General features: G+C 40.8%; 1 protein-coding gene across 2 annotated transcripts; it reads right to left on the bottom strand.

The window, feature by feature from the left end:
• Window positions 1-130: 130 nt before the first annotated feature.
• LOC111958386 (uncharacterized) lies at window positions 131-16,579 on the bottom strand. 2 transcript variants are annotated; one of them, XM_024134838.2, is made up of 5 exons: window positions 15,892-16,576; window positions 15,408-15,532; window positions 11,950-12,147; window positions 4,113-4,224; window positions 131-3,043 (listed from the first exon to the last, which is right to left on the bottom strand). In XM_024134838.2, exons 1-5 carry the CDS (start codon window positions 16,172-16,174, stop codon window positions 2,178-2,180), a joined length of 1,584 nt encoding a protein of 527 aa, XP_023990606.1. In that variant the 5' UTR covers window positions 16,175-16,576; the 3' UTR covers window positions 131-2,177. The 2 variants fall into 2 exon arrangements, with proteins under 2 accessions (XP_023990606.1, XP_023835409.2); XM_023979641.3 differs by lacking the exons at window positions 131-3,043; window positions 4,113-4,224 and having other exon boundaries at window positions 4,233-12,147; window positions 15,892-16,579.
• Window positions 16,580-17,356: the final 777 nt, after the last annotated feature.

The raw sequence follows: 17,356 nt of genomic DNA, 5'->3' as shown, positions 1-17,356 counted from the left end.
ATTCAGGAATTAAGTATAATGTTTAGGTTCGACTGAGATAATGGAAACTCAGTACCTGCAATGATACAAAAATATCCAAGTCAGTCAGCACAGTGTCAATTTTGTATTTGATTTGAACAAAATGGTCACACATTCACGTAACCTGGTGTACAGTACTTTTATTGTACAAAACAATACATGACAAGTAGTAACTTTTCTTAGTATGGTAACACTTGACTTTTTAGGTAAATCTCACTTTGATCAAAAACATTTTAGAATAGTTTTTGAAAAGATTCAACATTACACACATCTTCACTACTTTATGTCAAGTAAACATGAATTAAGGCACTATCACTTCCTCATAAAACACCAACATCAAACATGACAGGTTGTCACTTTTGATCAGTGAAGCATTTTTACAGACACCATCACCACCAACCATCACCTTATCATCTACTCTGCCTTATCATACTCATTCTTTCCTCAGTTCACCTCATCCAGTTCCCTACTACATCCAAAACCAACAGAATTAACTACAAACAAACTAAAAAGTACTACAGTGCCTTCAGAAAGTATTCACACACCTTGAATTTTTCCACATTGTTGTGTTACAAAGTGGGATTAAAATGGATTTGTAATTTTTTGTCAATGATCTACTAAAAACACTGTCAAACATCAGTAAAAAATTAAATAATTAGAAAACACTAATATACTGTTTCTACATTATATAAGTATTCAACCCCCTGAGTCAATACATGTTAGAATCACTTTTGGCAGCGATTACAGCTGTAAGTTTTTCTGGGTAAGTCTCTAAGAGCTTTCCACACCTGGATTGTGCAACATTTGCCCATTATTATTATTTTTTTATTCTTCAAGCTCTGTCAAATTGATTGTTGATCATTGCGAGACAACCATTTTCAGGTCTTGCCATAGATTTAAGCAGATTTAAGTCAAAACTGTAACTCGGCCACTCAGGAACATTTATTTTTTTCTTGGTAAGCAACTCCAGTGTAGATTTGGCCTTGTGTTTTAGGTTATTGTCCTAGTGAAAGGTGAATTAATCTCCAAGTGGCTGGTGGAAAGCAGACTGAACCAGGTTTTCCTCTAGGATTTTGCCTGTGCTTAGCTCCATTCCGTTTATTTTTTTATCCTGAAAAACTCCCCGTTCCTTAACAATTACAAGCATACCCATAACATGATGTAGCCAGCACTATGCTTGAAAATATAGAGAGTGGTACTCAGTAATGTGTTTTATTGGATTTGCCCCAAACATAACACTTCGTTTTCAAGACAAAAAGTTAATTGCTTTGTCAATTTATTTGAAAACAGTATGTATGTTTTGGAATGTTTAGGCTTCCTTCTTTTCACTCTGTCAGTCAGGTTAGTATTGTGGAGTAACTACAATGTTGTTGATCCATCCTCAGTTCTCACATCACAACCATTAAACTCTAACTATTTTAAAGTCACCATTGGCCTCATGGTGAAATCCCCGAGTGGTTTCCTTCCTCTCCGGAAACTGAGTTAGGAAGGACGCCTGTATCTTTGTAGTGACTGGGTGTATTGATACATCATTCAATGTGTAATTCATAACTTCACCATGCTCAGAAGGATATTCAATGTCTGCTTTTTTTATTTGTACCCATCTACCAATAGGTGCCCTTCTTTGCGAAGCATTGGAAAACCTCCCTAGTCTTGGTGGTTGAATCTGTTTGAAATTCACTGCTCGATTGAAGGACCTTAAAGATAATTGTATGTGTGGGGTACAGAGATGAGGTAGTCATAAAAAATGATGTTAAACACTATCACTGCACACAGAGTGAGTCCATTAAATTTATTATGAGACTTGTTAAGCGCATGTTTACTCCTGACCTTATTTAGGCTTGCCATAACAAAGGGGTTGAATACTTACTCAAGATATTTCAGCTTTTCATTTTTTATTAATTTGTAAACATTTCTAAAAACATAATTACACTTTGAAATTATGGGATATTGTGTGTCGGCCAGTGACCAAAAAATCTAAATGTAATCAATTTTAAATACAGGCTGTAACAACAAAATGTGGAAAAATCAAGGGGTGTGAAAACCTTCTGAAGGCACTGTACATATTACTATACATGCGCTGTGTGCATTTTCTGTTGTGTCCTCAGGTAGCTCCTCTCTGAAAACCTCTTCCTGCAGTGCGTACAGGCGAACGACATCTATCCCGTATGGACCTTCAGGTGCATCTTCATATTGTGCTGGCGGGAGAACCTCTTCTCACACTGGGGGCAGCTGTACGGTTTCTCCCCTGTGTGGACCCTCAGGTGCCTCTTCAGGTTGGACGAGTCTGAAAAACTGACCCGGCACAGGTGGCAGCCGAAAGGTTTCCCCCCTGTGTGCATCCTCTGGTGGAGGTCCACCTGTTCGGGGAAACTGAAGACTTTCCCACAGAACGAAGACGGGAAGCACTTCTCTTTGGTGCTGACACCTTTACTGATTCCGTCTCTATTACCATCATTTGTCAATGGGCTTGTGTAGCCATTTAGTGTTTTGGCATTGTCCGAGGTCTGGTTTAACATTAGGAGAGTGTGAGGAGGACGAAGGCCAGGGAGTGTCTGTGTTGTCGCAGGGTCCATGTTCCAGTTTATAGATCCTATAGAAGGCAGGCTGAAGGCAGCACCTGTTAGGGGGTTAACCTGAGGCGCCGTCAGTCTCTCTGAATCACAACTATAGGAGCAGGACGGAGAATCACTCGCGGAGTCTGTGTCTGTTCTCTCCCGCTGCATACCGACATCTCCCTGTCCCCGCAGACAAAATCTACGCCTCGCCCTGGTCTCAGCCAGTCTGTTGTCATGTAGACTATGTTCGGTTGTTGTTTTGTGTTCGACTGTCTGTTTCTGGTTGTGGTAAACAGTGTTGTTCCCCAGTCCAGTGTTGAAGATGCTGTCCCATCCACTGACCTCCACTATGTCGCCTCTGGTCCGGGCCTGCTCAGTGATGTCATCCACTGGGCCCTTGGCACCCGTCTGGGTCTGGGAATCCAAGATGGCCGACCAGTCTTCTCTGTTATCCTCCTGCCAACCACCTGCAGGAAGCGTTTAGAAAATAGACTTTAAAAACATGGCAGAGAGTTTTTTTGAGTTAGTTACCTGGGCCCGGTTTCCCAAAAGCATCTTAAGGCTACGTTCATCGTTAGAACCTTCGTATGAGCATCGTTAATCTGTTTCCGAAACCATCATTACTAAAGTTGCTCTTGAAAACGCTCGTTATTTAACGACTGCCTCAGACCACTTGTAGAACAGCTAAGTTCGTCGCTTTTTTTGCCCATCCGCATCACTTTATACACAGAATCAAGATGTTTATCGGTCTTTCTGTGACAGCCGATAACTTCAGAACGAATGTGACAGTGACTACAAAACTACAAATACAAAGTTGCTCATTTCTTTGCATAACAAGCGAAGGATATAAAGATGCTTCAAATGAAAAACCAGATGACTGTATTAAAATAAATACAGTAGGCCTATAGGCTACAGAGACCTGTATTTTGAATGTTTAGTTTTATTTAGCTATTTGTATGCTACTGTCTGTCATTTTTGCCTCAATATATTTCATGATGTGTAACATGTGCGCAACGATGTTCCAAACCTTGATCTAGTGCATTATTATAGGGTACGCATTAGAATAAGCCACCTCAATATTTGTAGCCATAGTTGATACTATCTCTAGGAGCTGATCCGTCGTCAGTATTGTGGAATAATTCAAATGTTAAAGGTAAGATTGGAAAGGGAAAACGCTGATCCGACAGCAGCGCTGCCTTTCTTTTTAGATCCTATCAGTATCGACACGTGCCTCAACAACACACTTAGCGAACGTTCTCTCTGCGTGGGGTTTTGGGAAACGCATGTTACATTTTAGGACGTTGTAAGAAAGATGCATCTGTAAAAAAAACTTGTACGCCTAAGTTCCATCGCTATAGGGAAATCAGGCCCTGGTCATGTTCATTCATTATAATGTGTGTTTTTGTATGTAAACATGTTTTATTAACTTCATTTTATGAATCAAGAAATAATATAATAAAAATCAATAGCCAGGAGTATCACTATTCCCATTGAAGATCTATTACTGTATGTAGGTTATATGTATGTCTCCCTCACCTTGCTCCCCCATCTTTAGTCCACTCAGCAGGTCAATGCTCTCTGGTCCATCTTCTATTGCCTCCTCTTTGACCAGCAGCAGATCAGGCTTCCCATCCTCCTTGTCTACTGACTGTAAGAGATACAGAGTGAGAGGATGTTGGATCAAGACATCTGATATGAGCACCCTGCTATGAGCATCTTCTGATTGGGCAATGAGGGATTGCTATGAGTACTACGCAAACATGTTAGTTGATTTGATACTATACAAATGTACACTGAACAAAAATATAAAAACGCAACATGGAACAATTTCAAAGATTTTACGTTGTTACAGTTCAAATAAGGAAATCAGTCAATTGAAATAAATTCATTAGGCCCTAATCTATGGATTTCACATGGCTGGTAATACAGATATGCATATGTTGGTCACAGATACCTTAAAAACATGTAGGGGCATGGATAAGAAAACCAGTCAGTATCTGGTGTGACCACCATTTGCCTCGTACAGCGCGACATCTCCTTCACATAGAATTGATCAGGCTGTTGATTGTGGCCTGTGGAATGTTGTCCCACTCTTCTTCAATGGCTGTGCAAAGTTGCTGGATATTGGCGGGAACTGGAACACATTTTCATACACGTCGATCCAGAGCATCACAACCATGCTAAATGGGTGACATGTCTGGTGAGTATGCAGGCCATGGAAGAACTGGGAAAGAACAGGAACTGTGTACAGATCCTTGAGACATGGGGCTGTGCATTATCATGCTGAAACATGAGGTGATGGAGGCGGATGAATGGCACGACAATGGGCCTCACGATCTCGTCACGGCATCTCTGTGCATTCAAATTGCCATTGATAAAATGCAATTGTGTTCATTGTATGTAGCTTATGCCTGCCCATGCCATAACTATCATGAGGCACTCCGTTCAGAACGTTGACATCAGCAAACCGCTCGCCCACACGATGCCATCTGCCCAGTACAGTTGAAACCGGGATTCATGCGTGAAGAGCAAACTTCTCCAGCGTGCCAGTGGCCATCAAAGGTGAGCATTTGCCCACTAAAGTTGGTTATGACGCCGAACTGCAGTCAGGTTAAGACCCTGGTGAGGACGATGAGCAGATGAGCTTCCCTGAAACGGTTTGACAGTTTTTGCAGAAACACTGGTGCAAACCCAGTTTCATAAGTTGTCCAGGTGGCTGGTCTCAGACGATCCCTCAGGTGAAGAAGCCAGATGTGGAGGTCCTGGGCTGGCGTGGTTACACATGGTCTGCGGTTGTGAGGCCGGTTGGACGTAGTGGCAAATTTTCTCAAATGGAGGTGGCTGATAGTAGAGAAATGAACATTCAATTCTCTGGCAACCGCTTTAATGGACATTCCTGCAATCACATTTAAGAGTGGCCTTTTGTCCCCAGCACAAGGTGCACCTGTGTAATGAACATGCTGTTTAATCAGCTTATTGATATTCCACATCTGTCAGGTGGATGGAATATCTTGGCAAGGGAGAAATGCTCACTAACAGGGATGTAAAGAAATGTATGCACATTTGAGAGAATTACGTTTTTTTGTGCATATGGAAAATTTCAGGGATCTTTTATTGAAGAAACATGTCATCAACACGAAGCTTACTTAGGTCCCCAGCACAGTTGAGCCAGTCACGTGTTTGTTTGTAAATAGCACAACAGGAAAAAGCGGGAGCAGGTAAGTCCAGCTGTGTATTGACATGGGTCGCGTTTTATATTTAAAGGTAACTGGGAGTTTTTTTGTTGCATCAAGAGAGTGATCAGGGACGTGCAATTATGGTTTTCTAAACAGAAAATACATTAGAGCAAGACATTCGGCAGAAAATAGCTTAATTTTCATCAGATGACAACAGAAGTGCAACGCTATTTGACTGGCAGCCACACAAGTAAATGGACTTACAATGAAAAAGTAGTCTTTTTTTCTACCAAAAACGATGGATGGCCAATATCTTTCTAATGTTTAGACCTATCATAGAAAGAATATTAAGACATGTAGCTAGCTACATGTCTTAATATTTTGCTTAAAGTGAATCTAGCATTTTACCATCGAAAATAGGCTGGCTACACCAAGAAATGTACCGGAGAAAAAAAGCTACACATCAGTCTGAGTACTGTCTGCCTGTTCGTGAATTCTCATTCAAGAGGAGTTGCAACTGAAGTACAAAATTGCTCTGATGCCGAGCACAAATTACAATAAGAAGCATTTTAGATCTGCGTTTATAAAACGCAGCAAGATATTTCTTATGCGTTGTTTTTTTCCCTGCGTAAAGAAAAACGGAATTTTGCGTTAACACGACCCCTAGTTTAACTTGCTAAGTCAGTGTCTGTTTTAATAAGGTGGTGGGGCATCATATTGTGTTAGCTTTCTGTCGTGTTTGAGAAGTCAAAGCCATTTGGATTAGTTATCTGTACAGATGCCACTTATCTTGATTTCCTTGCATTTCTCTCTTCTCATAGCAGGCAGGCCCGTTGCCCTAGCGACTACAGACTCCACACATACACAGTTGTAGACATGCTGCTTGAGAGCCAGTACTGTATGTATCAAAACTTTGTTCATTTGCACAATGTCTCTCATTCACATTTACTTGTAAATGTCCAAACAATAAAAAATATAAAATATCGGTATGTTTAACTTCATGAGCTGGATTGCCTGTCTTTGCAATTCGTTTATTTTCGTTTGCGCTTGTTAACATATTCAGCTATCAGCCTCCATGGAAATTTGCTATTAATTGTGACAATTTTGTGAGAATTGTGGTAAGACACCCAATGGGCTTTTATTTGTTTGTTTCCTGGGTTGAGAGGACAGTATGACAATATGAAAATGTGGATACCGCCCAACCCTATCTAAGTGTAGGGAATCGTTGTACCATCTAAACCTCTGTGAAATATCTTGTCAATAATCAAAAATGATTTCCAGCTGGTGTACAAAACCGAAAGTTAAAGACGCAAAAATTTAACTTTTGAACGCGAAGCATAAAAATAGTGCACATAGAACAGATCTACCGCTTATTAGACTTGCTTTCAATAAGAATGACAGATCTATAACTGTCATTTCTATGTGAATTTGGTGGGGTCGCCCAAAAATGTACATAATGCAGTATTGATGGTTTGATGATTGAAAGGCATGGACTTTCAACATGGTGTGTTTACCCATCCCCACTGTAGTTACAGAATTACTTAATTGTTGTTAAACCCATCATGGTGTACATAAATATGATGTGGGCAATAACAAGTCAGCTATGATAAACAAAAAAATCTGACAAACCTGACTAAACTATTTTGACAAGTACAGTAGGTGTTTGTTAGTGTGTGGGTATGTGTAGGTATATTTAGTAAGTGTATATTGGTTATAAAGCACTGTCAGGTGTTTGCAGAATAGGGTGAGATCAGATGTGATGTATACTAAAGAGTCTCACTGAAAGTCTTAGAATGAAAAGTCCCATTTTGTGTTTATTAACCCTTTCCACTCACAGCCCGTCATTCCGTGTACGGGTTGAAAATACATGATTTTGTCATTGATAAGCGCCTAAATTGGAATGCAGTGGCTGTACAGTAACATGCTATATATGACGGCAGAGCTCCGCTTCCCATCACTGTATGAGATTTGACTGACATCCGTTATAAACTTGAGCACTGCGCAACAAGATGTCCCCATCCCACCTGTTAATTGGGTTACTTTAGCACATTTGTTGTTGTCTGAGTGAGGGGGATGCTGGGAATTGAGTCAATGTGTTCAGAAAGATGAGACGTTGAGGATTATAATAACTACCACTGATGTCATACGAGCAAACCACACACCTGTGTCCAAATGTGCACTTCACATTTCCATTTTTGAAAACATGTAATTTAGAGTATAAACGTTTATGATCACCATGTTTGATCCACAGTTACAAGGATGACATGCGTTAAACCCTGGGTTGTCCTGAACACAATGAGCCTGTGTTTGTCGTATTGTGAAGAACATTAGCCGCGGAACACGCACTTGAATACACTCATGACTCCATTCTATGTGCATTCACAGATTGACATTTCAGAGCCATAAGGTTCTATCAGGGTTCAGCCATATCAGGCATAGCATGTTACAAATATTTCATTTGAAAAGTACATATATGTAATGACTAAATTAAGAGAATATCATTCTTTCTAATCCCATCAATATATGAATTCATGTTCATCACACATTTTGTTAAAGCGATAGTTTACTAAAGTGACAAATACACCATATCCTATGGAGAACGAGCAAAAGCTAAAGCTTAGCTCTGGATGAGAAACTGATATGTTTTTTGGGTCTCTGACACCCACAATCAAACTACAGTCAAACTATCAATACATTTCGTAACTTTGCAATTTTTGTGAAATACCCCTTCCATGGAGGTTTTCGTATTGAAAAACAGCAATGCCTCTAATGGGCCTTAACAACCTCTTAAAGATCCTCCCCCTTTTTTTAATTTTCACCTAAAATTACATACCCAAATCTAGCTGCCTGTAGCTCAGGCCCTGAAGCAAGGATATGCATATTCTTGGTACCATTTGAAAGGAAACACTTTGAAGTTTGTGGAAATGTTAAAGGAATGGAACACAATAGATCTGGTAAAATAAAAAAGTTATTTTGTATTTTTTTGTACCATCATCTTTGAAATGCAAGACAAAGGCCATAATGTATTAGTCCAGCCCAGGTGCAATTTAGATTTTGGCCACTCGATGGCAGCAGTGTATGTGCAAAGTTTCAGACTGATCCAATGAACCATTTGATTTCTGTTAAAAATGTATCAAGACTGCCCAAATGTGCCTAATTTGTTTATTAATAACTTCGTTCAAAATGGTGCACTCTCAAACAATAGCATGGTATTCTTTCACTTTAATAGCTACTGTAATTTGGACAGTGCAGTTAGATGAACAAGAATTTAAGCTTTCTGACAATATCAGATATGTCTATGTCCTGGGGGAAATGTTTTGTCACTTACAATCTCATGAGCCTACGTTAGCTCAATCGTCCCGTAGACAGGACACCGATCCCGAAGTTAAACATGCTCTAAGGCACCTACCTGTATTTATTTGTAAACAGCTTAAATTATGGCCATTCTTCTGAAAAAGTAATTAATTGAAAGAGAGGACCAGAACCTATGATATGAATAATCAATGACTTGGCCCTATAAGGTTCTATCTGCAAAATGTTTGGATTATTTTTCATAAATCCCAGAACTGTTTTTTGGTGTCTTTCATGACTCAATAAGTGAATCATCATACATACAATTATGTTTTATTGACAGCACATCATTGTGTGATTCAAAGATGTTTGCAAAGATATCACCTTTTCTTTATCACAATTCTGACATCACACATGTGAAGGACCACCTAAAGAGCAACTATGTGAATAACACATTTTTGACCAAAATGTGAGAACCTTTATAGTCCCAAGGTCTCAAATTGTGTGATGGTGGGGACGCAGGGTTGTGTTCCAAACAAAAAACTGCAAGTGTGCTTGCTTCAGTTCCTCAATGGCAATGCTAGCAGAGCTCAAATAAGCCATAATGTCATAAAAGTGCATTGAAATTACTTCGGAACAAAGCACACTTCTTTAAAACCAGTTAGACCTCTCACTCAAACCATTTTTGTTACTTATCTTGCTCCTACTCCAAAATTACAATGAGTATTCTTATTATGTTACTGAATGTTTCCAGAGTATTTTCAGATTTTGTTATCGACAAACGCCATGAAAAGTACAGTAAATGTCCAATGCACATAAAATCAACAGTGTACTGTTTGGATTCAGTCTTGTCAGGTGAACTGTTGTGTCTTCACCTTTGGTCAAATAATTTCCCCATCAACTCTAAAGTGTTCTCCTTCAATTTCTACCATGGTAATGCATATGCTTTTAATAGTTCTTCTGTTAGAAATTTCAATTTGGCCCTATCCATATTGACCAATTTCCACGGGTGGAAGGGGTTAAACATAAACAAGTGTTAAATATACCATATGAAAACCACACATACACAAAGAAACTATTCATTTTCTCATTAAAAGTGTTTTGGGTTCATTTGTGAACATCATATATCCTACACAGTACAAACACAATATGAAACAGACTTTTCAGGTGTGGATGTGCGTTATGTGTACAAAACATAAGGAACACTTTCCTAATACTGAGTTGCACCCAGAACAGCCTCAATTCGTCAGGACATGGACTCAACAAGATGTCGAAAGCGTTCCACAGAGATGCTGGCCCATGTTGACTCCAATGCTTCCAAAGTTGTGTCAAGTTGGCTGGATGTCCTTTGGGTGGTGGACCATTCTTGATACACACAGGAAACTGTTGAGTGAAACACCCAGCAGCATTGCGGTTCTTGACACACTCAAACCAGTACGCCTGGCACCTACTACCATACCCCATTCAAAGGCACTTTAGTCTGTCTTGCTCAGTCACCCTCTAATTGGCACACATACACTATCCATGTCTAAATTGTCTCAAGGCTTTAAAATCCTTCTTTAACCTGCTTCCTCCCCTTCATTTACAGACTGAAGTTGATTTAACAGGTGACATCAATAAGGGATCATAGCTTTCACCTGGATTCACCTGGTCAGTCTGTCATAGAAAGAGAAGGTGTTCCTAATGTTTTATACATTCAGTGTATATCACAATGTCTGGATGGAATATTCTGCCCAGGAATATTCAACACTGAAATCTGTTACTCTGGTTATTCCAAATGCATAATTTCTGTTGACAACAATGTTAATTAATATTTGTCTTTAATGCAGGGTTTGATCTAAACGCCAGAAGCTATCGAGTGGAATGGTTACTTTCTATGTTAGAGTGGAATGGTTTTTCTGCTGGTGTATCCTGAGGTATCTCCTCTCTGAGAACTTCTTCCCGCAGTGCGTACAGGCGAATGGCCTCTCTCCCGTGTGGACCTTCAGGTGCATCTTCAGGTTGCCAGCCTGGGTAAAGCGCATGTGACACTGGGGGCAGCTATAGGGTTTCTCCCCTGTGTGGACCTTGTGGTGCAACTTCAAGTGGTCCTGGCGGGAGAACCTTTTCTCACACTGGGGGCAGCTGTAGGGTTTCTCACCTGTGTGGATCCTCTGGTGCCTCTCCACCTTCTGGGGACAGCTGAAGCCTTTGTTACAGAACATGCAGAGGAACCGCTTCTCTTTAGTATTGCCTGATGTTTCTCCTCCTGCCCGAGCCTGGGCTCTAGCCCTGTCGTTTGAGTTCAATACCTGATCGAAAAGGACGGGGCCATGTGAATCAGAAAGCCCCATCGACGTGGACTTTGGGTCGCGATCCCTGAACGCGTGTAAAGGGGAGTGGGTTGCGACATTTGGATTTGTCTCTATGCTTCCCCTGTAATCTAAGAATTCTCTGCCCTGTGAGTGTCCATCTCCTAGGTGACTATCTGCATTCCATATGGGAGGGGCATCACCCTCCACTTTCACATCTATGACCAGACCCTCCCCTTTCTTATCTAGGCACCCTTCAGAGTACACACTACTACTGTACTGGCTCCAGTACCCTCTAGACAGATCAGTCTGTGTCTCTAAACCCAAGGATATGTTGCCAGGTTCCATCTCTGTAGCGTAAGAGGAAGACAGATCATCACTGCCAGTGTCTAATGTGTCTCCTTCACCAGCTCCACGGGAATGAACTGTCCTCTGGGTCTGGTGAAATACTGGTAAGTAATCTGAACTGGGAGCAGGAGGACAGCCCATTCTCCCCAGCCCCAGTCTGTCTGGGTCTGATCTGTGGTCAGATTCTGTGGGTAAGAGCCTGCGTGTTACAGTTAATGTCTCCGTGTCTGTCTCTGACTTGAGGACGGCGTTCGGCGTTCCACTGACCTCCGTGATGCTGTGTCGGGTCCTGGGCTGCGCTGGAGCAGTGGTGGGTTCCTCCGTGGCTATAGTGGGTGCTGCTGCTGCTCCAGCCGCTGTTCCAGTTTGGATGTCTCTGTTGTGCCTTGGGTCCTCCTCTCCTTCAGACTTCTCCTGCTTGACCAGAGGCGATCCTCCGGGCCCTGCAGCATCTGCATCTACAGACTGACAAGAAGAGAGGAGCTTATTATTGGTACATGACTTGAATTGGATAACAACGTCGTAGAGAAGTCTCACAAGCTCCCCTATCCCCTATCCTCCTTAATTTGCCCTCTCTAATGGACATTCCTTTTTGATCTGTATCTCTAATTAAGGCCATACATGTGTCAGGACCTGTGTCAGGTCATGTTGTACCTTTGAGAAGACAGTCTGGGCTTTTCAATTATATTATGTGTGGTGGTATCACCGTCATAATTCTTTTTTTTCTTCCTGGTTCTCCAAATGGCTACAATCACAATTACCATCACAGTTAGTAATTGTATAATTATCATTTTTGTGAGTTTGATATTCAAATTGTTTCTAATTGGTAAATCTCAGTTGTAGTTTGGTCATCATTTATTCAGATTAAATAAGAGCTTGTTGTGATGCTGAGTTATTTACCGAAATGTTGGTTTTTAAATAACTAATTGATGGACTCAATTATTTGAATTCCATTTAGTTTGTTGTTGGTTTGTTGTTGCTCTCAACGTGCCGTTTGTGCCGTTTTTCAAGAGAGATCTCTCTCTGGGATATGTTGCCCAACTCATCATAGTTAAGCATAGAAAATGTGGTAATTAACTACAATGACCAGAATCAATTGCATCTTCATCTGCCTGTTCTCATTGGTTCTTGCCAGTGGGGCTGGCAGACAGACATGGAGAGGAAGAGCGATAGAGAGACACGAGAATGCAGTTGCTTAGGTATCTCTACATGACAATAAGTTCATTGATTGAACGTTTTTATTTAGCAGTCTTAAAAGTATGGCTTCTCTACTTTGATGAACTACTGAAATGGTGATTTCGTCAAACATCTAGGCTAACCTACTAGCCTGAAGGGTGACTTTGGGGAGCACAGAGATCGATGGCTGCAGTGTTCATTTTGTCACCTATTTTAGGTTGAGTTTTTATGACTAAAATACCCATTTTAGTAATTTCATCCTTCTTAGTTTTAGTTATTATCAGTTGACTACAACTCTCGTCAATTTTAGTCTAGTTATAGTCACAATCATTTTAATCATTGTAGTTATTTTGTTTTACTGAACAGGTCATACAAACCTCTAACTTAACTTCCATCATGCTCATAATAGCTTCCACTTCCTTATTCACAGACATTTTAGTCACGTAAGTCAGTGCATTATTTTCTATTAAATAATAAAATATTTAGGCAACGTCTAACTTCCATCATGTGCACATTCAGATAGCCTTGTACATCTAGTTCTACTATCCCCTCTTATACCATAGCTGGCAACAGTGATATTGTGGCATATTGTAACCAATGCCAGCCATACTTAACCATATACTATAAAGCCTTGGCTACAGGGTAAACAATTTACAGCTCTGATTTTACTCCCCATCATAACTGTCATGGGGGTAAATAAGTGGTTTCCTTAAAGCGGAGAATTGGAGCTTTCCAGAAATGCCAGAAGTATTACTGTATTCCTAATAATCAACAAATAGCATTTGTTAACAACCGCAACTCACATTTGCAGATCGTGAGACCGCATCCAACACATATTAATGAATAACAGCACACATGGGAAAATAGAGCTGCTGATTAAATCAAAGCAAAAATAGCCTACATGAAAGAGAGAGTAAACATTATTGTTTAAAGTTGAAGTTAGTTCCAAGTGAAATCTCACTTCGCATCAGTTAAAAAGATTAAGGAGTGACTGAAGAGACTGTTTTTTTATGCAATACTATTGAGCTCGCCAGCTTGTAGTCCCCAAAATTTTTTATGAGTTAGCATTTTCTACCTCTGGTTCGTTGGGCATTCCTCTGGGGGGAAATCATCAGGTTTGGGGTATAAGCCAAAAGTAAGAGCTGAGGTTAACACAAGGCTTCGGAGATCTTATAGGTTTTGTTCTATGAGATAAATGTAATGTTAACTGACTGATATTATGAAGCCTTTATGTGCTCAAAATATGTAAGTTGCTAACGAGTCCCTAACGGTCATAAAAATTGAACTACAACATAAATCCGTTTTTTGTGTGTTTGTTTTACATCTCTACGCCGACTACGTAAACTAGTCTAAGCTACAGTCCACCAACATTCTAGTTAGCTTTTTTTTTTTATAGCTTTCTACGTAGCTCTACGTACATTTGTGCGGCTGAATTTTTGGAATGCAACCCAAAAACGGACCTACATGTTACCAACATCTTGATATTAACCTGGCCAGATTGTATAATATGGATAATTTCGGTCGTCACATTCTGCGACTACAGCGGTGTATTTGATCTACGCATGTGCCTGCACCAGCAGCGCAAGTCTCACTCTATGCTTATGTACGAGTGAAGTGAGTTCGGAAAAACGGAAAAGTATGCATTTTAGAAATAGTTTTCACGTACAAACTTTATATGTCCGAACTCAGAATCAAATAGGCTTACCCAAAATAACATGGATGCTGTGGTAGAATGTTTATTTTGATTGGGGATTTTGATAAATGCACAGAATCGCACCAGGTAGCCTGATTTCAGATGTGTCATGAAAAAGATTATTGGGGAAATCGTTCTTCTTGCAAAGCATGTAACCGTTTAAATCAAACTATTATATTGTGTTCTTATGGGCCAGTCCCCCGGATCAGCTCTTAACACCAGCCACTCTACACGATAAAGGCTAAACATTTCTAAACCTGACAAAACTTTGTCAGAGTCTACGAACGCACGTAGTAGTACTTAATCGGCCGACCTAAACGGTCACACTGAACAAGCCAAGACTTCCTATAATCGTTTACGACCTAATAATTTGCCCACATAAGACGGCTAAAATCATACAGCCTGTGGAGGCCTTTACCAGATCGAACGAAAACGCAAGGATGGTATATTATTTTTCTTCAGGCTGCAACCATATCTCTACAGCGGGAAGGTTATAGTTTTGAGAACGATGTTGTAATAAATTAACTTTGGGTCCGTTTGATAAGGTAAGCTAAATCTGTTAGCGAGACTTCAAAGGCAGATGTAGTTTTATTTTCTACGTGTTAGCACATCTTTTCACTTGTTTTGATTACATAAATGCTTCAAAATTCACAAAGTTATGTTAGCTGATGATTTTCATATAACACAACGTATAAGATCTCCTAAGCCTGCGTTCACCAGACCTTATTTTCGGCATTTATAAAAAAAAAACTAATAATAATTTCCCCATAAGCTTTGGCCAACGAGCCATGGCGGAGTTAGCCTCCGTTAGTGCCTACAAAAATGCGCCTTTAATATTGCTCTCTATTACACTGACCTCTATCACAATAATGTTCTGAATTGAGGTTCCAGTGCCCTCGTCAGTGATTGGTTGGCCATCGCTCCATGTGTTGTGACCAGCTGGCTTCACAAAGCTCCTGTGGCCTCCAGTGAGATGTCCACCTGAGTGTGAGGTTGGGAGAAAATAGGCGTAGGTTAGCTACTGTCAATGCTCAACGGTATATTTATCAAACATCGTCTAGAATTTACAAGGATGTAAGATAACTAATCAAATTCTTGATATACTATTTACTGATCGATGTATTATTATGTAACATGCATCACATTGCTTTCATTGAGTAGATAATAGGAAAGGCAGTAAATCAAGAATCTGGTTAGAATATGATAGTGTCTTCGCGCAAGAGTTACTATCCTGCTTAACAAGACCCAATTCTAACACACGTGCAGAAGGGAACGGGGCGACAGGCACTGAGATATGAACGTCGACAGGCCGCGCAGCCTAAGCCTTCTGCAAAACGTACCTCTTGCCATTCCTCTGTATCGGTCAACGATCTTGACACTACTGGGACGACTGGCGAGGACGCGCTCTCGTATTGTCCTCTCTGCCCGCTCCCGTGCCACCTTTAGTTCCAGTAGCTGTAGTTTCCTCCGCAATGCCCYGTTTTCTTTCTGGCTTTGAGTTATTTCCAAACGAAACACTGCATAGTCGTCGTCTACGAGTTTACAGATTTCTGCCACGGCTGCATTAGCTAGCACCTCCATGACGGAGGCTATTTGAGTGTGAAAAACCATACAGTTAGCCATTGTTAGCTAAGCAGCTAGCTAGCGTTACCTAGATAACATCTATCAACCAAGTACAGTCTCCAACGCAAATTAAACACTACCTGAGGTAAGTATGTAATGCGGTGTAGTTCAATTAGTATTTTTTTTCAGTCTAGGGTGTTGTTAAACGTCTAAACAAGAACGCTAACGTGGAATTTGTATTTGGTCGCTTGACTTCCGTTTACTTCTTCTTCTATAATATTACGGCGGTCCTCAAACGTCAGAGGTGCATGCCGCCTCTACTGTACTGGAATGTGTAGTCAAGCACAGCTAAATGAATAGACTAAACGAATAAAGAAACGAACATTAAGAGAAACGAAACCTTCCTATCGAATCCTGTATTACTAAGAAAATAAAAAGAGCCCTGTACTTACAACAATCCATCAACACATGGGCCAGCAGCATACCACCCTGCATACCACTGCTGGCTTGCTTCTGAAGCTAAGCAGGGTTGGTCCTGGTCAGTCCCTGGATGGGAGACCAGGTGCTGCTGGAAGTGGTGTTGGAGGGCCAGTAGGAGGCACTCTTTCCTCTGGTCTAAACAAAGATCCCAATGCCCCAGGGCAGTGATTGGGGACACTGCTCTGTGTAGGGTGCCGTCTTTCGGATGGGACGTTAAACGGGTGTCCTGACTCTCTGAGGTCATTAAAGATCCCATGGCACTTATCGTAAGAGTAGGGGTGTTAACCCCGGTGTCCTGGCTAAATTCCCAATCTGGCCCTCAACCATCACGGTCACCTAATAATCCCCAGTTTACAATTGGCTCATTCATTCCCCTCCTCTCCCCTGTAACTATTCCCCAGGTCGTTGCTGCAAATGAGAACGTGTTCTCAGTCAACTTACCTGGTAAAATAACGGTAAAAAAAAAAAAACATGCATTACTGCTTCATCAACCATACACTCTGTACACAAACCATTTTCATACTTGCCAACCAGACATAATGATGAGTTCGCTGTACAATGTCCTAAACGCAACCACCACCTCTTCCTTCATAATCAGACCCTTGAATCTTGGTCCACCTTTGGCGGGCATATAAATGCTGGGCCTTGGGTTCTGAGTCCCACCTCTTCTGCCCCACATCTATCATAATTGGTCTAATCTTACATTTGGCCTCACCTCGTGGAGCATGAATATCAATTATATCTCTTTTTTAATACCCTTTT

This window comes from Salvelinus sp. IW2-2015, linkage group LG34 (genome assembly GCF_002910315.2).
Source record: "Salvelinus sp. IW2-2015 linkage group LG34, ASM291031v2, whole genome shotgun sequence".
Taxonomy (NCBI): domain Eukaryota; kingdom Metazoa; phylum Chordata; class Actinopteri; order Salmoniformes; family Salmonidae; genus Salvelinus; species Salvelinus sp. IW2-2015.
Note: the sequence above shows the minus strand (reverse complement) of the source record. Positions and strands in the feature narration are given on the sequence as shown.